This window comes from Schistocerca gregaria, chromosome 3 (assembly GCF_023897955.1).
Source record: "Schistocerca gregaria isolate iqSchGreg1 chromosome 3, iqSchGreg1.2, whole genome shotgun sequence".
NCBI lineage: Eukaryota > Metazoa > Arthropoda > Insecta > Orthoptera > Acrididae > Schistocerca > Schistocerca gregaria.
The window spans coordinates 949,460,174-949,482,817 of NC_064922.1; the positions used below are offsets into that span (position 1 = coordinate 949,460,174).

General features: G+C 44.8%; 1 protein-coding gene across 1 annotated transcript in view; it reads left to right on the top strand.

The window, feature by feature from the left end:
• Positions 1-22,644, top strand: part of LOC126355889 (troponin C, isoallergen Bla g 6.0101-like) — a 127,975-nt gene that overhangs the window by 9,432 nt on the left and 95,899 nt on the right. Inside the window, exon 2 of the mRNA XM_050006394.1 lies at positions 14,896-14,923. Coding sequence (XP_049862351.1) covers positions 14,896-14,923 — 28 coding nt within the window. The remainder of the gene's footprint in view (positions 1-14,895; positions 14,924-22,644) is intronic.

Genomic DNA, 22,644 nt, shown 5'->3' on the forward strand with positions numbered 1-22,644 from the left:
CAATTAATCTTAGGTGATCTTTGCGTTTCAGATCGCTCCTAGATGTTTTAGGGAAGTAACTGCTTCCAGCGACTGCTCTGTAATTATGTAATCAAACGATAATGGGTCTCTCTATGTATTCGCAGCTTTCGGGATGTGCCCATACAACCGTCTGAACAGTGGAATGTCAGTTATAACGATACGAATGTAAGGACAGCACAACACATAATCACCGAGTGCAGAAAATCTCCGACCCAGCTGGGAAGCGAACGCGGGGCCTTTCGGTTAGCGATCCGCCGGCACCATTGAGGGAGTGTACAAAGGAAACAGGCCGGAAATTTAGGAGATGCAGTGACACGAAACAATTCGAGTCAACAACGTGTAAAAGATTTTTCTTTAAAAGCTCACCAATGAGGACGATTATACTTTTATCTCTTCATTTGTTGAGGATCGTTTGCCTCTCCTCGCACAAAGCGTCGATCTTCCTGCGTTTCGCTACAATTTTCTAGCGTTGGGACTTCTCTGTATACAACAGCATCAACCGCGAAAAGCCTAGTGAAATTTCCGATATTATCTACGAGATCATTTAGATATACTGTGAAAAGTAATGGTCCTAGAAGACGCCCGAAGTTATTTCAAAGTCCGAGGACTTCCCTCCGTTCAGAATGACATGTTGTGTTCTGTTTGCTAGAAATCTTCAATCTAGTCACACAGTTGATCTGATATTACGCACGCTCGTATTTTGTTCACTAGGCGGCAGTGCGGAACTATATCCAACGCCTTCCGGAAGATAGGAAACACGGCATCTACTAGGCGCCTGTGTCTACTGTTGTTCCTATAAAACAAAGGAGTTTTTACTGTTTACCTCATAAGCTCATTGCACTAGCATAGTGAGGCAAACCACTGACGACGGCGTCTTTGATGTTGTTTCCTTTCTACATATATAGCAAAGTACTGTAAGTAAGGCGTTCTGGAGCGCACTCGATCGACAGCTGCGCCACACACTTCGTTAACACCCACGCCTCTACGGCGGCAGAGCACGTGTTCCCCCCACTCCTTGTTCCCTGGCAGCTCTCGTTCCCGTATTGGCCGCCGGTAAAGATATTTCAGTCCGGCAACGTGCTTTTGTGTTCAGCTGAGCGCGGAGAATGTTTGCGAAGCGTAATAAATCCTTCCTCTACTGCCGGCGAAAGACTGGCGCCACAGTTACGCATTTTCTCCAGTGATAGGCCACACGTGTGGGCGGGGGGGGGGGGGGGGGGGGGGTTTGGGATTGGGAGGCGGGGTGCGTGGAGACGCGGGAGAATCGGTGGAGAGCGCAGTTCCATAGACAAGACCTAAGTTATTACAATATTAAAACTTTGTTAAATTTTTTCATAAACCTGGATATTATCGTGACCAGCATGTCGGTACATGTCTAACGCACTCACTGATTTGAACCGAGCTTGGAGTTAGCAGAGCTCCAGATTCCACTAATGTTTCACGAAAATTATTCAAACTGCAATGAAGCGCCAAAGAAACTGGTATAAGCATGCATATTCAGATACAGATATCTGTAAGCAGGCAGATACGGAGCTGCGGTCGGCAACGCCTATGTAAGACAAGTGTCGGGCGCCGTTGTTAGATCGATTACTGCTCCTTCAGTGGCAGGTTACCAAGATATAACCCAGTTTCAACGTGATATTATAGTCGGCGAACGAGTGATGGAACACAGCATCTCCGAGGTGTCGATGAAGTTGGCGTACGGCCATTTCATAGGTGTACCGTGATTATCAGGAACCCGGTAAAACATCAAACCTCCGACATCGGTGCGGCCGGAAAAGGATCCTGCAAGAACGGGAGCAACGACGAATGAAGAGAATCGTTCGGCGTGACGGAAGTGCAACCCTTCCGCAAATTCCTGCAGATTTCAATGCTGGGCCATCAACAAGTGCCGGCGTGCAAACCATTCAACGAAACATCATCGATATAGACTTTCGGAGACAAAGGCCCACTCGTGTACCCTTGATGACCACACGGTACAAAGCCTTACGCCTCGTCTGGGCCCGTCAACAACGACATTGGACTGTTGACTGGTAACATGTTCCCTGGTTGGACAAGTCTCGTTTCAAATTGTATTGAGCGGATGGACATGCGCGAGCATGGAGAGAGCCTCATGAATCAATGGACCCTGCATATCAGTAGGGGACTGTTCAAGCTGGCGGAGGCTCTGTAATGGTGTGGGGCGTGTGCAGTTGGAGTGATGTGGGACCCCTGATACGTCTAGACACGACTCTGACCCGTGAAACGTACGTAAGAATCCTGTCTGATCACCTGTATTAATTCATGTCCATTGTGCGTTCCGACGGACTTGGGCAATTCCAGCAGGACACGCCCATAATTGCTATAGAGTGGCTCCAGGAACACTCTTCTGAGTCTGAACACTTCTGCTGGCCCCCAAACTCCCCAGAAATGACCATTATTGAGCATATCTGGGACGCCTTGTTACGTACTCTTACGGATCTATGGAGAGCCCTGCTGCACTCATGGCGTCAGTTCCCTCCAGCACTGCTTCAGACATTAGTCGAGTCCATGTCACTTCGTGTTGTGGCACTTCTGCGTGCTCGCGGCGGCCCTACACGATATTTGGCTCTTCAGTGAATTTTGCATAATGTAAACCATGTAAATTACATGGTCTTAGAAAGAAACTCGACGTTGTAACGGGAGATTTGGAATTCGATATGATAGAAATCAAAACTTGTGTCGCGTTGCGCTACAACGCTGGAAAACAGCTTGACAGTATTGTTTCAGAATTGACGTGGTATGTACAGATAATTGCCACAGATAACATTTCCCTACAAAGAGAAATGCCCCTATAAAGATTGATGCCACATTTGTGCTGCACGTACGTCAATGGCCAGTTCTCTCGTTTTTTACTGTTTGTGACAACTAAAGCGACTGTTGTGCCGTTTCTTCTATCATTCAAAACTGTCTCGTACAGGAAAACCATTCTTCTTAATATTTCATTTGCCATCGTGCCACTTTCTTAAAAAAGTTTCAAACTTCATACGTTTGGTTCATGCTTCTGTGGAGTTTGGTATGCATGCATCTTAGGATAACTATAATAATAAAAGAGAGAGAGGGGGGGATGCACTACGAAGGAATTATTCGAATTGAACGAAAATCGGATATCACTAAATGTTATGTACATGTACAGACAAACAAACTGTTACAGTTTCAGAAAAAAATGGGTGATTTATTAAAGAGAAAGAGCTTCTCAAATTGAGCAAGTCAATAACGCGTTGGTCTACCTCTGGCCATTATACAGACAATTATTCGGCTTGGCATCGATTGACAAAGTTGTTGGACGTCCTCCTAGGGATACTGTGCCAAATTCTGTACAATTACAGCGTTAGATCAACAAAATCCAAAGGTGGGATTTCTTCGCTGGTCATCTGGGCTCAGTTCGAAGCAGAACTGCTTCACTGAAGACAATTCTACTCCAGTCAATGAGACGCCAGGCCGAACCGTGCATGCAGACGCCCCGGGGAACACCGGGATACCAACCTGACCGTCGCCCGACATACGGCCGGACAACCAGGAGTAAAGGTCTGGGGTGCCATTCCTTTTCATGGCAAGATCCCTTTGGTTGTCATCCGCGGCGCTCTTACAGCAAAGTGGTATGATGACGATAATTCCCGTTCTGCTGCCCTTCGTGGCAACCCATCCTGGCATTACATTTGAGCAAAACTTTTACTGCTCATCTTCGTGCTTATCAAACCCAACCTTGGCCTGCAGAGTCGCCGGGCCGGCCGGAGTGGCCGTGCGGTTCTAGGCGCTACAGACTGGAACCGAGCAAGTGCTACGGTCGCAGGTTCGAATCCTGCCTCGGGCATGAATGTGTGTGATGTCCTTAGGTTAGTTAGGTTTAATTAGTTCTAAGTTCTAGGCGACTGATGACCTCAGAAGTTAAGTCGCATTGTGCTCAGAGCCATTTGAACCATTTAGAGCCGCCGGATTTCTCACCAACTGAGAACATTTGTAGCATTATAGGCAGGGCCTTCCAACAAGCCAATTAAACAGAATTTGACAAAGTATCCCTACGAGGACATCCAACAGATTGTCAGTCAATGCCAAGACGAATATTTGATTTATGAGGGCCAGAGGTGGACCAAGGCGTTATTGGTTGAAATGGCTCTAAGCACTATGAGACTTAACGTCTGAGGCCCTCAGTCCCCTAGACTTGGAACTACTCAAACCAAACTAACCAAAGGACAGCACACAAATCCATGCCCGAGGCAGGATTCGAACCTGCGACCGTGGCAGCAGCGCGGTTCCGGACTAAAGCGCCTAGAATGCGTTATTGACTTGCTCAATTTGAGAAGCTCTTTCTCTTGAATAAATGAACAATTTCTTCTGAAACGGTAACAATTTGTTTGTCTGTACATGTACATCTCACTTAGTGATTCGGATTTCCGTCCCATTCGATTAATTCCTGCGAGGTGCGTCGTTTTTTTTCCCTTATTTACGGTCTTAGAGGGTTTTTATATTACAGCACAGCAGTCTCTATACAAAACTGAACTATAAAGTTAATTATGTGTTATTTTACATTGATGGACACTCTGTATAATCATATGGCTGAAAAGACCAAGTCACACTTTCCGGTTGTCAATCTAACGGTTCCCAGGGCCGACGAAACTTCGATTTTCAGAATTAGCCACAAAGTTATAGACAGAATTTAAAAATTTAAAATGCTGTTATAATTTCTCAGGCAACGACCTTGCCGCAGTGGCTACACCGGTTCCCGTGAGATCACCGAAGTTATGCGCTGTCGGGCGTGGTCGGCACTTGAATGGGTGACCATCCAGGCCGCCATGCGCTGCTGCCGTTTTTCGGGGCGCACTCAGCCTCGTAATGCCAATTGAGGAGCTACTCGACCGAATAGTAGCGGCTCCGGTCAAAGAATACCATCGTAACGACTGGGTTGAGCGGTGTGCTGACCCCACGCCCCTCCTATCCGCATCCTCCCCTGAGGATGACACGGCGGTCGGATGGTCCCGGTAGGCCACTCGTGGCCTGAAGGCGGAGTGTCATAGTTTCTCATTATGAGGTACAATATTAAGTTAACCGTTTAACACAATGAGTCTCGAATCAAAGTTACAACTCTGTGTTCACGCACCGTTCCCATATGGTGCCAAAAATACTAACACTATTTTCATCCAGTATTTGAGAATGAGAGAAGCTAACGACTCCTAACAAACTATACCGGCCGAGGTGGCGCAGTGGTTAGCACACTGGACTCGCATTCAAGAGGACGACGGTTATAACTTCTCCCCGAACAAACAGATTTACATTTCCCGTGATATCCCAAGCGCCAGGGTGGTTCCTTTGAAATGGACACTGCTCCGATATCCGTGGACTTGTGTGGACCGGCTGCCAAGTTGGCTTAGTGGCTAACGCATCTGCCTTAGTAACCGAGAAACTTGGGTTCCATTCCTGGCCTTAATAGAAATTTTCACTCGCCGCTTAGTCTGTATACACAACATCATACCTGTATGAGACCAGTAAAGTATCTGAAATTTTGTCATTTCATTTGTATAAGTACCTGCACATGGGTTTCAGGATGGAGCCCCTATTTCACGTTCGATGCTGACGTGCTGTTGCAGAACATGAAGATCCTTACCAGTTCTGTTCGTGTATAAGGGGGGAATTTGGATCAAGGAGGGGGCCGTGTCAGGGGAATTCGTGTAGGGGTGTGAACCGCTGTGCCAAAGCGGCTTAGTGGCTAACGTTCCTGCGTAGAAAGCAGAAGACCTACATTTTCGTTGTTCGTTAACTCATTTGTAAGGCATCAGAGGTTTGATACACAGGAGCTCGATTCTTTAAGAAATTCGGAGTGGAGGAGAGTAACCGGTGTTCGTCCGAATTGCAAATAAAACAATTAAATCTGCTAGTTACTTTATTTATCCCATACACCTTTCGCCTTCTCCTGTTGTAAGGCAACATCAGGATCTCACTGATGATGCCTTAGGACAGGAAAAGGCGAAACGCGTGTGGGATAAATAAAGTAACTAGCAGCAGGAAAAGGCAGTTTTATTTGCAAAACAAGTATTTATATGCTTTCTGCGGAGGATGGCCACACAAACAAACTTGCAATTAAATCAGATTTGTCACAAGACTGTGGTTGTTTCCTTATCTTTGATGTCGTGCTGATACCCACCAATCAACGCACAGCCCCAGTGCTCTATGAATGACTAGTGCTACCAAAGAAACTTATACTCGGTATCTGTTTTCCAGGAGATATGGAAGAGAGCTTCTGTGATGTGTAGAAATTAGGGAAAATGTTCTGACAGGACCTAAGCTGTTAGAACGAACCTAATGTTGTACCCTTAAAACTCACTTGATACAAATGTTGCCTGTGAATTGCAGGTGGCTGGTTCTATCCTTTGCCGAGTACATACGTTTCACAACATCAGTTCACTAGCAAACAAGTTCCCCAGTCACACTGTTTACCTCTACATGTACGTCTACATCATTACTCTGCGATTTACAATAAAGGGCGTGTCACAGAACTCATCGAACCACCTTCAAGCTATTTCTCTACCGTTGCACTTTCGAACAGCGCGCGGGAAAGACGAGCACTTAAATCTTTCCGTGGGAGCTCTGCATTCTATTATTTCATCATGATGATTATTTCTCCTTATGTACGTGGGCGCCAACAAAATGTTTCCACACTCTGAGGACCAAGTTCGTGATTGAAATTTCATCCTGCCGCAGCAAATAACGCTTTAGTTTTGATAACAGCCACTTCAATTCGCGTATCATTTCTCTCTCCCTTATTTCCGCGATAATACAAAATGTGCTGCCCTCCTTTGAACTTTTTCGATGTCCTCCGTCCGTCCTGTCTGATACGGATCCCTCACTGTACAGCAATACTCCAGAAGTGAGTTGACAAGCGTAGTGTAGACCTGTTACATTTTCTAAGTGTTCTGCCAATAAATCGCAGTCTTTCGTTTGCTTTCTCCACATTATCTTCGTGATCGTCACAGTTTAAATTATTTGTCACTGTAATCGCTAGGTATTCAGTGGAGTTCGCAGCCTTTAGATTTGTGTGGTTTATCGTATAACTGAAATTTAAAGGATTCTTTTTAGAGCTCATGTGGATGACTTCACACTTTTCGTGATTTAGAGTCAACTTCCTCTTTTTGTACCATACAGATATTCTGTCTAAATCATTTTCCAATTCATTTTGATCATATGAAGACTTTGCATGACGGTAAATGACAGCATAATCTGAAAACAGTCAGAGAGAGAGCTGCTCGGATTGCCTCCTAAATCGTTTATGTAAATCAGAAACAACAAAGCGCCTGTCCCATTTCCTTGGGGAAGGTCAGACATTACTTCTGTTTTACTCCATAACTTTTCCGTCAGTTACTACTGTGACCTTTATGAAGGGAAATAACCAATCTAGTCACGCAGCTGAGGCGATACTTCACAGGCATGCAATTTAATTAGAAGTCGCTAGTGAGGAACGATGTCAAAAGCCTTCTGGATATCTAAAAATATGGAATCAATTTGACGTCCCCTGACGATAGAACTGATTAGTGCGTGAAAATAAAGAGCTAGTTGTGTTTCACGAGGAAGATATTTTTTGAATCCATGTTGGGTATTTGCCAATAAATCGTTTTCTGCTAGGTGATTTATAACGTTCGAGTTCAGTATATGTTCCAAAATCCTTCTGCAAATCGATGTTAGTGATAAGGGCTGTAATTCAGCGGTTTACTCCGATTTCCTTTCTTGGGTATTGATGTGACTTGTCCAGCTTTGGATACGGATCTTTTCTACGAGCGAGCAGTTGTGCGTGATTACTGAATATGGCGCATTTCTATGATTATACTCTGAAATGAACCTGACTGGTGTACAATCTGGACCTAAATCCTTGCCTTACTTAAGTGTTTTAAGCTGTTTCGTTACACCGACGATATCTACTTGTAAGTTACTCGTGTCGGCAGTTGATCTTGCTTCGAATTCTGGAATATTTACTTCGTCTTGTATTGTGAAGTAATTTCTGTAAACAGTGTTTAGTAATTCTGCTTTAGTGGCACTGCCATCAGAGGTAGCCGTAATCGCTCAACAGTCAGCTCGGAAAATAACGGTTTTGGCAGTTGTGAATGTGACATGACGGCCAGACAAACATTGCTAAATGCATTCTCTGTTAATAATCTAGCTCTGATTGTTCTGAAGATCACTTATAATGGAAATGCTGGATGATATTATAAACTTACAGGGACCATGGACAAGGGAAAATTTATTTTCAGGTGAGGGGTCCTAGTCCAGAAATGACCGAGTTGAAAGTTATAACTGAAAATCGTTCTGGTACCTATGACGGTGGCATACATGTACGGCTAGAGTTGTTGCTAAGACTTTAAGGCAGACAACTTTCGAAGGTGGTAGTATGGACTAAAACAAGAAAAAAAGGCTAATAAACTTGGGATCTAAAATGCATACCTTAAGAACTATGTGCTCTTCTTCATCTTAGCTACTATAAAACGTGTTCACACATGTAAGAGTTGCTTTACATAACTTTTTCGATGAATAGTTTTGAACATTCATATACTTTGGAGCATAGCTACACTATGACCCTTTGCGTAATTTCTTCTATAAATACTTTTGAAAATGGTACAAAAAAAGAATTCGTATCATACTTTTGAGCACCAATATGGCTGCACGGTTATTGATTGTTTCATTTTAATGGTCTGTAAAATATTAGGCTACGATTGGAGGAGAGGGAAGGAGAGAGACAGAGAGCTGTTACATACGAGGGCTATGCCGAAAGTTTTTAGCAGCCTGCCAACCATAAGGCGGAGGACAATGGGGTTAGTTCCATTCGAAAGAGCGAGGTTTGTCGACCTCGAGACGTGCGCTCGCAGCCCCTGGCTAGCGGTGATCCCCCCACAGCACGGTAAGAAAGCACAGGCAGTGCTGAGTCAGAGACGGTGCAGGATGGAGCTGTCGCTCCGCGTCTTCCGCGTCATGGCTTTTTACGGTTATAAAAAGGGTTTAAGTGCCGAAGAATGACATTCTTCTCTGCTGCGTGTTTTTGGCGAAGCTTCCCCTTCTAGGGCCACAGTTGGAAATTGGGTTCGCGAGTTTTCGAGACGTCGGCAGTCAATTGAAGATGAACCTCATCCCGGTCGGCTAGCAACAGCTGTGACTCCTGAAAGCACTGATGCTGTGAGGAAAATGATCAAAGAAGATCCACATCTTACATCTTGTGACATTGAAGGGACCCTAAATATTGGATAAACAGCAGCACAGTTCATAGTCACTTAGGCGTTACTAAGAGATGTGCCGGTCGGGTGCCACATTCCCTGACGGAAAGCCAAAAGGAGGCGAGAGTGGACTGGTGTCGTTTCGTGCTCGAAAAATTCAGAGGAGGGAAGTCCCGAGACACCAACAATATCGTCACAGGTGATGAAACGTGGGTCTACCATTACGAACCTGAAACGAAGAGACAGTCTTCTGTGTGGTGCTTTCCAGGGGAGGAACCACCCACAAAATTTCGAAGTCGGAGCACTGGAAAAAAGATGGTGGTAACTTTTTCCACAAAGATCGGGCATCTCACCTCTGTGACCTTGGACACACGTCGCACAGTCAATGCTGAATGGTACTTCCAAAAGTCATCGCTGCATGGAAGTCACAGCATCCAAAGTCCAAGAGTGGGCACCTTCTGCTGCATCAGGACAATGCATCTGCACACAGGGCTGCCAGAACGATGGACTTCCTGAGGAAGGAAAAATTGCGAGTGTTGCCCCATCCCCCCTATTCACCTGACCTGGACCACTGTGACTTCTTTCTGTTCCCTAAGACTACGGAAAAAATTCGAGGGCAGCGGTTTTCATCACATGAAGAGGCTATTGCAGTGTGCGATAGCACACTAAGTGACATCCCAGAAGAAGCTTGGACTGACAAATTTTCTAAGTGGTTTCAGAGAATGGAAAAATCTATACATGCTAATGGAGAGTATTTTGAAAAGTTGTAAACGCTTTTTGCAAATAATTTGTTTTTTCACTCATTCTGCTAAAAACTTTTGGCATAGCCCTCGTAGCACAACGGAGTTAGTTACACCATCTTGGATTAAAAAAAAAATTCGCCATCTTGTATTTTAAATTTCGAACCAATGTGACATCATTGGAAAAAAGGCATTCTCTGTGACGTAATGATGATTATGATGTCATAGGTGATGTCGTGATGTCATGAGGGGGACACTGCCCCGCTCATGTGATGTAAACATAAACAGTGTGCCGGAACACACATTGTCTTCCTACTAAGAAGATTGCTTACATATCACTCGTGCGACGCATCCTAAAAAATTAGACAAGTATGTGGGACACATACGAAAATAAAATATCACAGTAGAAACTGAACTGGCATACACTTGAAGCAGACATTATCCCGAGATGGCCTACTTGCAAAGTTTCAAGAACCAGCTTAAAATGACGACTCTTGAGATATACCACAACCTCCTCCGTATCGATTACGACTTTAACGTGGGAGCGATTCCAGCGCGTAGGGAGCTATTAAACAATCTATTTTCCCTCTCTGTATACGGAAATGGAATGAGAAGAATATCTAACAACTGGTACAATGGGAATGGCCCTTTGCCATGATACTTACAGTGGTTCAAAGAGTATGGGCGCTAGGTGTAGAACCTCTTGGCGCTGCAATAATTTCACAAACTCCATGCTGACTATGCGACAGAATCACACGGACCTCCTTTTCTTAGTTTGCCCCGGACAACGCGTAGCTAGGCACATCGTTCCATCGAGCTTCGGACTCAGCACTTCTTGTGTAAGCAGCAAGATGACTCCAGTGGGAGTAACCATTTATAGAGAGTATCTTCAAATAATGATACATTACTAGCACTAAATGAAACGGGAGTCAGATGTGTAACCACATCAGAAATTCATCAGAGTCTTCCGTCAACTTGGCGCACTAATTACGAGTGAATGTATGAACTCATCTTTATATTAAATGCATGGAGTTTGGGAGGAGTTTATCGACTCGTGAGCATTATTTACTCATTTCGTCACTAGTAGCTCTGAAGGAAGTCACCTCTAACCCTCTCTTACCTGGACAGTTTATTAAACAAATTATTGTGTGCAACGAATGTTTCATTTATTTATTCTGGCAAGATACGGCCTTTAGAGCCCTTCTCCCATTCTGAATAGGTCACGCTGTGTTCATTACATTTTCATACAACATGGAATGCAGCCCTTAGAAATAACTGCAACGTACGTATTGGAAAACAGTACTAGGATATTAGAAAAAAACAGAGTTTATATTAGTTAATGGGAAGTAGGACAACACAGAATTATTACCGTCCAAGAGATTTAAATTGAGGGTACTGGCAGAGACAGAGGAATGAGAACAAATATTATTACTGAAGGGATATTTCAGGAGGAAGGAGGAGAAAGGGAGAGTAATTTACGTGACCGATTGAGAAATGAAAAAAGAAATCAAAGTACAACTGGAACCATTCGCTTTAGTTTTTGACAAAGAGATGTTAGACACGCGTGTTAATTTTTTGGATAAAAATGGTAAGATTCACAAAAGAAGGTGCTTTAGCTATTTCTTAAATGCAATAGTGCACTGAATTGTGCACAAAGTACACAGTAGCTCGTAACAAGGGGCAGGCAGCACCAACGGAGAAGGAATTTTCGAATGTATTTGTTTACGGCTGAACACAGTTAGGGTACCAGATATCTGAGACATTGTGGTCTGGCTATGATGAGACGGCAGTTACTTGATCTCTCATCGTACGAACTGGGGTTAATGCACAATGGGAAGCCCATTTAGTTACTTAACCCGTAGGGCGGCAAACGTATTAATGCCGTGTGAAGTACAAGTATGGTCAAAGAGACGGATATTGCAGATGGAATGCACACAAGCACTCGTGGGTAACTTTAAGCGTCTGGAGATTTCACTACTCGTTCCGTGTTGGATTGCATTGCAACAATGGAGGTTGAACGGAACAAGCGACTGCGTAAGTGTGCGCTTTACATTATTTCTAAATATATTGCGAAAATTCTCAAGAGCAGAGAGGCAAGCAGGATTGTTGCTGTATTGTGGCGACAGTATAAAAAAATGGTTCAAATGGCTCTGAGCACTATGGGACTTAACATCTATGGTCATCAGTCCCCTAGAACTTAGAACTACTTGAACCTAACTAACCTAAGGACATCACACAACACCCAGCCATCACGACGCAGAGAAAATCCCTGACCCCGCCGGGAATCTAACCCGCGAACCCGGGTGTGGGAAGCGAGAATGCTACCGCACGACCACGAGATGCGGGCGGCGACAGCATATGTTGCCCAGCTGAGAAGCTCATTCGAAGTGTTGCGCCGAAGTTATTTTCTGATGCGGTATCCGAATACGTTTGAGGAAAACAGCGGTAACTGTTCGCGGAATTCACAAAATATTAATTTATACTATGATTTAGATACAGGGAGAACAGAAGTGAGTCAAAGACTGAGTGCTATGGCACTCCTGAGAGAACACGCTCCCACGACGACTTTTTATTCCCACAGACAGAAAGCGGCTGTCTATTTTTGAAGTACTTTCAAATCCCTTCAGCACACTATCTAACAATCTTAAATGCCGTATTTTTGGAGCAGATTGTAAAAATTGACGGCATCGAAGCTTCTGTGAAGTATCGTAGTGTCAATGTTATCGCTTTATGCTGATCTATGGTGTATTTCACGTTACCAGTTACGTGAATTCGTGAAGTTTTCGTTATATTTGGTTCACAAAAGCCAGATGGTGTTTGGTTGGTTGATTGGTTTGGGGGGAAGGGACCAAACAGCTTCCCATCGGATTAGGGAAGGATGGGGAAGGAAATGGGCTGTCTCCTTTCAAAGGAATCATCCCGGCATTTGCCTGAAACGATTTAGGGAAATAACGGAAAATATACATCTACATCTACATCCATACTCCGCAAGCCACCTGACGGTGTGTGGCGGAGCGTACTTCGAGTGCCTCTATCGTTTCTCCCTTCTGTTCCAGTCTCGTATTGTTCGTGGAAAGAAAGATTGTCGGTATGCCTCTGTGTGGGCTGTAATCTCTCTGATTTTATCCTCATGGTCTGTTCGCGAGATATACGTAGGAGGGAGCAATATACTGCTTGACTCTTCGGTGAAGGTATGTTCTCGAAACTTCAACAAAAGCCCGTACCGAGCTACTAAGCGTCTCTCTTGCAGAGTCTTCCACTGGAGTTTATCCATCATCTCCGTAACGCTTTCGCGATTCCTAAATGATCCTGTAACGAAGCACGGTGCTCTCCGTTGGACCTTCTCTATCTCTTCTATCAACCCTATCTGGTACGGATCCCACACTGCTGAGCAGTGGGCGAACAAGCATACTGTAACCTACTTCGTTTTCGGATTGCTTTTCCTTAGGATTCTTCCAATGAATCTCAGTCTGGTATCTGCTTTACCGACGATCAACTTTATAGAAGCTGGGCTTCTATTTTAAATCACTCCTAATGCGTACTCCCAGATAATTTATGGAATTAACTGCTCAGTTGCTGACCTGCTATATTGTAGCTAAATGATAATAGATCTTTCTTTCTATGTATTCGCAGCAAATTACACTTGTCTACATTGGGATTCAATTGCCATTCCCTGCACCATGCGTCAATTCGCTGCAGATCCTCCTGCATTCCAGTACAATTTTCCATTGTTACAACCTCTCGATATACCACAGCATCATCTGCAAAAAGCCTCAGTGAACTTCCGATGTCATCCACCAGGTCATTTATGTATATTGTGAATAGCAACTGTCCTATGACACTCCCCTGCGGCACACCTGAAATCACTCTTACTTCGGAAGACTTCTCTCCATTGAGAATGACATGCTGCGTTCTGTTATCTAGGAACTCCTCAATCCAATCACACAATTGATCTGATAGTCCGTATGCTCTTACTTTGTTCATTAAACGACTGTGGGGAACTGTATCGAACGCCTTGCGGAAGTCAAGAAACACGGCATCTACCTGTGAACCCGTGTCTATGGCCTTCTGAGTCTCGTCGACGAATAGCGCGAGCTAGGCTTCACACGGCCGTCTTTTTCGAAACCCATGCTGATTCCTACAGAGTAGATTTCTAGTGTCCAGAAAAGTCATTATACTCGAACATAATACGTGTTCCAAAATTCTACAACTGATCGACGTTAGAGATATAGGTCTATAGTTCTACACATCTGTTCGACGTCCCTTCTTGAAAACGGGGATGGCCGGGCGCGGGTTTGAAGCGTCGTCCTCCCGAATAGCGAATCTAGTGTGCTAACCACTACGCCACGTCACTCGGTGACTGGTATTTGTTAAATAAGTTAAGTTTGCCTAAGCAGTCAGTGATTTTGTTGTCAACCCGTTCCAAAGTGTAGGTACGGAATAAATTGTCTTCAATGGCACAACACTTCGATTTTGAAATATGAAGCAATGGGTTTCTTCACCGCAGTGCTTTACCTGGAGAGGCGCTACAGCAGCGGGCATCCCAGTGCCATCAACCAACTTTGTGAGTTATTTATCCAGAGAATTTATAGGGGCGCTTACTGTTTGACGTGGTCTACAAACCACGGTGCAACTCGACATTTTATCCACTAACAAATCATTTCCTGACGGGAGAGAAGTGAAAAGTGACAGAAAAAATCCGAGCTGAGGAATGAAAATCTTATACATTCCCACTTCGCTACCAACATTAAGTTATTGAAAGTGTTCCATTTGTGCTGTGTTCATGATTTCGCTCACTCCACCAGAGATGATATAACTAATTTAGATTAGCTTTATTTCATTGCATTCAAATGCCTCTTAATGTAATATTCGTAGATGTTAGTGTGAGTGTATTCTTATCAGTATTTTTTTTCGTTTTGTTTCAGGAAGAGTTACCTCCAGAACAAATCGCAGGTAAGTGCTGCACTGTTATTTATAAAAATTAATTAACTGTTCTGTGCGAGAGGTAACGCTGAAGAAAGTAATGAAAAACGTTTCATAATCTTGTCTCTCGAACGGCAAATTGAGTGTTAAACCACTACTCGAAAGTCTTGTGGTTCATTTCTACATCAAGCAACCCATTTGCGCTCCAAGCAGCACAGGAAGTAACAGCTCCCGCATAGCACAGGTTGTGGCAGCGGGGCTGACTGAAAACGAAACTAAAACAGCACCTAAAAGCAGAAGAACTGTCTTAAACGAAGTCATTGAATGAAATCGAGAGGTTGAGGGCAAACGTGTACTCTTCGTTTTTATACACACAGGCTGATCGGAAACTCCCGTTGCAGACTTCTAGGACTTGTAGAGGGGAATGAGTACATCGTATTTTGAACAGGAACCCATGTCCGGAAACCTCATCCAACGAGACTACAGAGCGTCAACGTTACAGGCGCGGGCGTCTGTAAATGTACGTATACACGGGTTGATTCCGTGTTCACGTTACAGACTTTCTAGGATGATGAAGAACGATACATGTATTAATCTGAAATAAGGATCCCTGTACTGGAAACGAACGGGTCGAAAGTTATAAACGAAAACCGTTCTGATACCTCTGACAGTTAAATACATGTACCGGTTCTTGTGTTGCGAAGAGTGTACGGTAGGTAACTTTCAGTGGTGGTAGCGTGAACAAAACAAAAAAAAAAAAAGAATGTCGAATAAAAGTGGGCTCTAAATTGCATACCTGAGGAGCTACGACCATTCGTTCATCTACGCTAATGTGACACACATCTCCTCTACTGAGTAAGTGTTCATAGCTGTTAAGGAACGCACTTTAGAGCCCACGTTTATTGGACATTTTTTCTCGTTTCTATCCACACTACCATCACTGAATGTTAGCAGCCCTACACTCTTCGCAACAAAACTGTCAGAGGTATCCGAACCGTTTTCGTTTATAACTTTCGACTCGTTCGTTTCCGGCACATGGATTCTTGCTTCAAATTAATACATTTATCGTTCCCCATCATCTTAGTAAGTCTGTAACATCATCACTGAATCACCCTGTGTATAGGCACATCTACAGACGCCCGCGCCTATAACTTTGACGCTCTGTAGTCTCGTTGGATGACGTTTCCCGACATGGGTTCCTGTTCAAAATATGATGTACTCACTCCCCTCTACAAGTAAGAGAAGTCTGTAACGGGAATTTCCGACCACCCTGTATACTGTAAGCGGCAGTCAAAGGAAAACAGAACACGACCCAAAACGGGACCATGGAATGGTTCCATTCAAAGGTAGTCAGCAAATGCTTCCCACTGGGAGTGAGACAGTCAGTTCCTGTTTCGTCGGCTGTTGGCGGATGCACAACCACCCCCACTCTTGCACTTCCTCGCTAGACCACAACCGATGTCCACGCGTGTCCTTCTTCAGGTCGTCAAAGATGTGAAAATCACATAGTGAAAGATTCGGATTGTGCGATGGGTACTGCAGTGTTTACCAACCAAATCACTGAAGCGCAGCCTTTGTGCGATTGACAATGCAGGGGCGCAGGTTGTCCTGCAACAGGATAATTCCGTCTGACATCATTCTTGGGTGATTTGATTTCATGTTTGCTCGCAGTTTCTGCGAAGTGTCTTTACAACACTCAGCTCGACGAGTAGAGAGCCCAAGAAGTCCAAGAAGAATTCCATCATGGCCTTAGCGCGATTTGTGTGAAAGGCTTTGGATTTCTTTGGCAGGGAAGGGGTGGCAAGTTTCCACTGTTGGCTTTACCATTTGTCCTCGGACTATCGTAATGCTGTTGTACGGAATCATCTTCTTGGACAGTAATGCCCACCCCCACACTGCTAATTGAACAAGTGTTTCACTTCAGCAATTTGGTTGGGAAACACTGCGGTATCTTCCATACAGCCGGTATCTTTCACAGTACGTCTTTGGCGATCTGAAGAAAAACATGTGTGGACATCGGTTTTGGTTGGACGAGGAAGTGCGGTGCGGTGCGGTTGTGGATCCGTCAGCAGCAGCCCTCGTTCTACGACAAAGGAATTGATCATCTCGCCTCCCAGTGGGATAAACGTCTCAACGCATGTGGTGGTTATTTTTCCTTGGAAACAGTCCATCGTCCCGCTGTGGAGGCTGGTCGGTTTTCATTTGACCACCCCTTACATTATATATAAAAACGAAGACTATGGGTTTGACCTCAGCCTCTCGTTTTGAATTGGGAAGTGCAAGCGATTTCAAAAATGTTTTCTTTATTTTTACAGAAAAAATTACGTCTCAATGTTTCTCTCAAAATCAGAAAAGTGCCACAAAAGTTGTATGACATTTCCTTCAAATTTCAATCGATCAGATACAAAATGCCATACGATGAAGTTATTAGGGAGATTGTAACGGATACAGTGCTGCCAATAGTATGTTACTGGAACTGTTCATTTGTACGTAAAAACTTTTCACAATAATTTTCCAAGAAATCCAAACAATATGGAAGGAGTAGTAGTGTTAGTAAAAACAGAAACACAATGATACCTTCGTAGGTGGTCACATAGAGAAGACGATCATGAGCCAAAACATTATGACCACCTGCTTAACATACTGGTTCATCTTTGGAACACAATGCAGCAGCAGTTCTGGGCGAAGTTGATCCGAAAAATTACACGTAGGTTTCCAGAGGAACGTCGCACCGGATGCCTATGCAGTTACGCGGTAGTATGTGGATGTAGAGTTGCTTCTCAACAGCGTCCGAGTTGTACCATTTGGATCCGATCAACCGAATTTGGTGGCCAGGGCATCATCGTGAGTTTATTACGGAACCCCCGTAGCATGATTCTGCCCCATGACAAGGAAAGTTATCCTGCTGGTAGATGCCATCACCGTCGGGCAAGACATCAAGCATAAATGGATGCAGGTGGTTCGCAATAACGTTCACATAGTCATGGTGCGTTTGATTACTACTACAGGTCCCAATGCAAGTGAAGACGAATGTGCCTTGTAGCTGATACTGCACTCGCCAGATCTGTCCACGGTGCAGTGCATGTTATGAGGAGCTGTTCACCTGGATAATGGCATTTGTGGACACGACTGTCGACCTGGTGCAATAAGAACTGTGAAGCTGACCGGGTAAATAGTCCCATGGATCTGCTGTCTAGGCTCAATGATCATGTGCCCATTCTAAATGTGACTGGCGATGTCATTGGGTCAACTTGGGAACACTTAGGGCTTATTTACTGTAGCATCCCACGCCAAACAGTGTGCTCCGAAGCAATTGAGCCTGCACCAGCTTTTCACCTCGTCATCAGAGCTCCGAAAGATCGTCAGCTATCCTGCTTTACAGATCGGACTTGTCTCCTGTTTGCGCTTTCTTTGACAACGAATGGAGGTCAACACCTGACACCAACTCATGCTTTCGTTCCCCTCAGTCACTTTACACGATGATCATGACAGCAGCACGAGAAAGGCCAAGTGGCTTCACCGATTCCGAGATGCCCAATCCCAGGCGCTGTTTGTCAGAGTAGCTTATTTCATTGCAGCACGTATCGTCGCTACAATTGTTCCCTGTTCGTATCTGCTCTTCTTATCAGGGTGTCCGAAAAGGGCGATCAACCCAAGAAAAAACTGTCTGATAAATTATGGATCTGAAATGGATACTTCAGAACTACGAGCACTCGCTCGCCTTCGCAAATGTAAAAGACATCTCTTCTACTGGACAACAACTCATGTCTATTTTAGAGCCCAAATTAACTGGACATTTTTTTTTTGTTTTGGTCCATATTACCTCCTCCCAAAATGTGTATAGCAGAGAGCTTGAAGTAGAAGAACTTTTGACACCATAATCACATGCGGCTTGTAAACAAATCGCTTTCTTATGGAATATCGACAGGAAGTGCAAAATGGCTAAGCACGGATAGCTAGAGGACAAATGTAAGGATGTAGAGGCTTACCTCACTAGGGGTAAGATAGATACTGTCTACAGGAAAATTAAAGACACCTTTGGAGAAAGGAGAACCACTTGCATGAATATCAAGAGCTTTGATGGAAACCCTGTTCTAAGCAAAGAAGGGAAAGCAGAAAGGTGGGAGGGGTATATAGAGGGCCTATACAAGGGCGATGTACTTGAGGACAATATTATGGAAATGGAAGAGGATGTAGATGAAGATGATATGGGAGATACGATACTGCATGAAGAATTTGACACAGCACTGAAAGACCTGAGTCGAAACAAGGCCCCTGGAGTAGACAACATTCCACTAAAACTACTTACGGCCTTGGGAGAGCCAGTCCTGACAAAACTCTACCATCTGGTGAGCAAGATGTATGAGACAGACGAAATACTCTCAGACTTCAAGAAGAATATAATAATCCCAATCCCAAAGAAAGCAGGTGTTGACACATGTGAAAATTACCGAACTATCAGTTTAATATGTCACAGCTGCAGAATACTAACGCGAATGGAAAAACTGATAGAAGCCGACCTCGGGGAAGATCAGTTTGGATTACGTAGAAAGGTTGGAACACGTGAGGCAATACTGATCCTACGACTTAACTTAGAAGAAAGATTAAGGAAAGGCAAACCTACGGTTCTAGCTTTTGTAGACTTAGAGAAAGCTTTTAACAATGTTGATTGGAATACTCTCTTTCAAATTCTGAAGGTGGCAGGGTAAAATACAGAGAGCGAAAGGCTATTTACAATTTGTACAGAAAGCAGATGGCAGTTATAAGAGTCGAGGGGTATGAAAGGGAAGCAGTGGTTGGGAAGGGAGTGAGACAGGATTGGAGCCTATCCCCGACGTTATTCAATCTGTATATTGACCAAGAAATAAAGGAAACAAAAGAAAAGTTCGGAGAAGGTATTAAAATCCATGGAGAAGAAATAAAAACTTTGAGGTTCGCTGATGACATTGTAATTCTGTCAGAGACAGCAATGGACTTGAAAGAGCAGCTGAACGGAATGGACAGTGTCTTGAAAGGAGGGTATAAGATGAACATCAGCAAAAGCAAAACGAGGATAATGGAATGTAGTCGAATTAAGTCGGGTGATGCTGAGGGAATTAGATTAGGAAATGAGACACTTAAAGTAGTAAAGGAGTTTTGCTATTTGGGGAGCAAAATAACTGATGATGGTCGAAGTAGAGAGGATATAAAATGTAGACTGGCAATGGCAAGGAAAGCGTTTCTGAAGAAGAGAAATTTGTTAACATCGAGTATAGATTTAAATGTCAGGAAGTCATTTCTGAATGTATTTGTATGGAGTGTAGCCGTGTATGGAAATGAAACATGGACGATAAATAGTTTGGACAAGAAGAGAATGGAAGCTTTCGAAATGAGGTCTACAGAAGAACGCTGAAGATTAGATGGGTTGATCACTTAACTCATGAGGAGGTATTGAATAGAATTGGGGAAAAGAGGAGCTTGTGACACAACTTGACTAGAAGAAGGGATCGGTTGGTAGGACATGTCCTGAGACATCGTGGGATCACCAATTTAGTATTGGAGGGCAGCGTGGAGGGTAAAAATCGTAGAGGGAGACCAAGAGATGAATACACTAAGCAGATTCACAAGGATGTATGTTGAAGTAGGTACTGAGAGATGAAGAAGCTTGCACAGGATAGAGTGACATGGAGAGCTGCATCAAACCAGTCTCAGGACTGAAGACCACAACAACAACATTGGAATATCGTCTCAGTTATGCTACTGGATTTCCTGTCAGAAAGGTCATAGTTGGTAGTAACTGACGGAAAGTCATGGGTAATACAGAACTGATTTCTGGCGCTCTTCCAGGTAGTGTTATAGGCCTTCTGCTGTTGCTCAGCGATATAAATCATTTAGGAGTCAATCTGAGAAGCCACTTTATGTTGTCTGTAGATGATGCTGTCGCTCATCTTCCAGTAAAGTCACCAGTAGATAAAACTGCAAAAAGATGCGAGTTTGGCAACTGACCCTAGATAATCAAAAGTGTGAGGTCATGGATATGAGTGCTAAAAGGAATCCGTTAAGCTTCCGTTACACGATAAATCAATCAAATACACTCCTGGAAATTGAAATAAGAACACCGTGAATTCATTGTCCCAGGAAGGGGAAACTTTATTGACACATTCCTGGGGTCAGATACATCAGATGATCACACTGACAGAACCACAGGCACATAGACACAGGCAACAGAGCATGCACAATGTCGACACTAGTACAGTGTATATCCTCCTTTCGCAGCAATGCAGGCTGCTATTCTCCCATGGAGACGATCGTAGAGATGCTGGATGTAGTCCTGTTGAACGGCTTGCCATGCCATTTCCACCTGGCGCCTCAGTAGGACCAGCGTTCGTGCTGGACGTGCAGACCGCGTGAGACGACGCTTCATCCAGTCCCAAACATGCTCAATGGGGGACATATCCGGAGATCTTGCTGGCCAGGGTAGTTGACTTACACCTTCTAGAGCACGTTGGGTGGCACGGGATACATGCGGACGTGCATTGTCCTGTTGGAACAGCAAGTTCCCTTGCCGGTGTAGGAATGGTAGAACTATGGGTTCGATGACGGTTTGGATGTACCGTGCACTATTCAGTGTCCCCTCGACGATCACCAGAGGTGTATGGCCAGTGTAGTAGATCGCTCCCCACACCATGATGCCGGGTGTTGGCCCTGTGTGCCTCGGTCGTATGCAGTCCTGATTGTGGTGCTCACCTGCACGGCGCCAAACACGCATACGACCATCATTGGCATCAAGGCAGAAGCGCCTCTCATCGCTGAAGACGACACGTCTCCATTCGTCCCTCCATTCACGCCTGTCGCGACACCACTGGAGTCGGGCTGCACGATGTTGGGGCGTGAGCGGAAGACGGCGTAACGGTGTGCGGGACCGTAGCCCAGCTTCATGGAGAAGGTTGCGAATGGTCCTCGCCGATACCCCAGGAGCAACAGTGTCCCTAATTTGCTGGGAAGTGGCGGTGCGGTAACCTACGGCACTGCGTAGGATCCTACGGTCTTGGTGTGCATCCGTGCGTCGCTGCGGTCCGGTCCCAGGTCGACGGGCACGTGCACCTTTCGCCGACCACTGGCGACAACATCGATGCACTGTGGAGACCTCACGCCCCACGTCTTGAGCAATTTGGCGGTACGTCCACCCGGCCTCCCGCATGCCCACTATACGCCCTCGCTCAAAGTCCGTCAGCTGCACATACGGTTCACGTCCACGCTGTCGCGGCATGCTACCAGTGTTAAAGACTGCGATGGAGCTCCGTATGCCACGGCAAACTGGCTGACACTGACGGCGGCGGTGCACAAATGCTGCGCAGCTAGCGCCATTCGACGGCCAACACCGCGGTTCCTGGTGTGTCCGCTGTGCCGTCCGTGTGATCATTGCTTGTACAGCCCTCTGGCAGTGTCCGGAGCAAGTATGGTGGGTCTGACACACCGGTGTCAATGTGTTCTTTTTTCCATTTCCAGGAGTGTATAAGGCCATAAATCCAACTAAATACAATACCTAGGAATTAAAATGACGAACAACTTGAATTGTCAATAACGCATTGAAAATGTTGTGGGGAAGGCGAACCAAAGACTTCACTGTATTGGCAGAACACTTAGAAGATGAAACACATATACTGAAGAGACTGCCTACACTACGCTTGTCTGTCCTCCTTTGGAGTAGTGCTGCGCGGTGTGGAATCCTTACCAGACAGGATTAACGGGGTACCTTGAGAAAGTTCAAA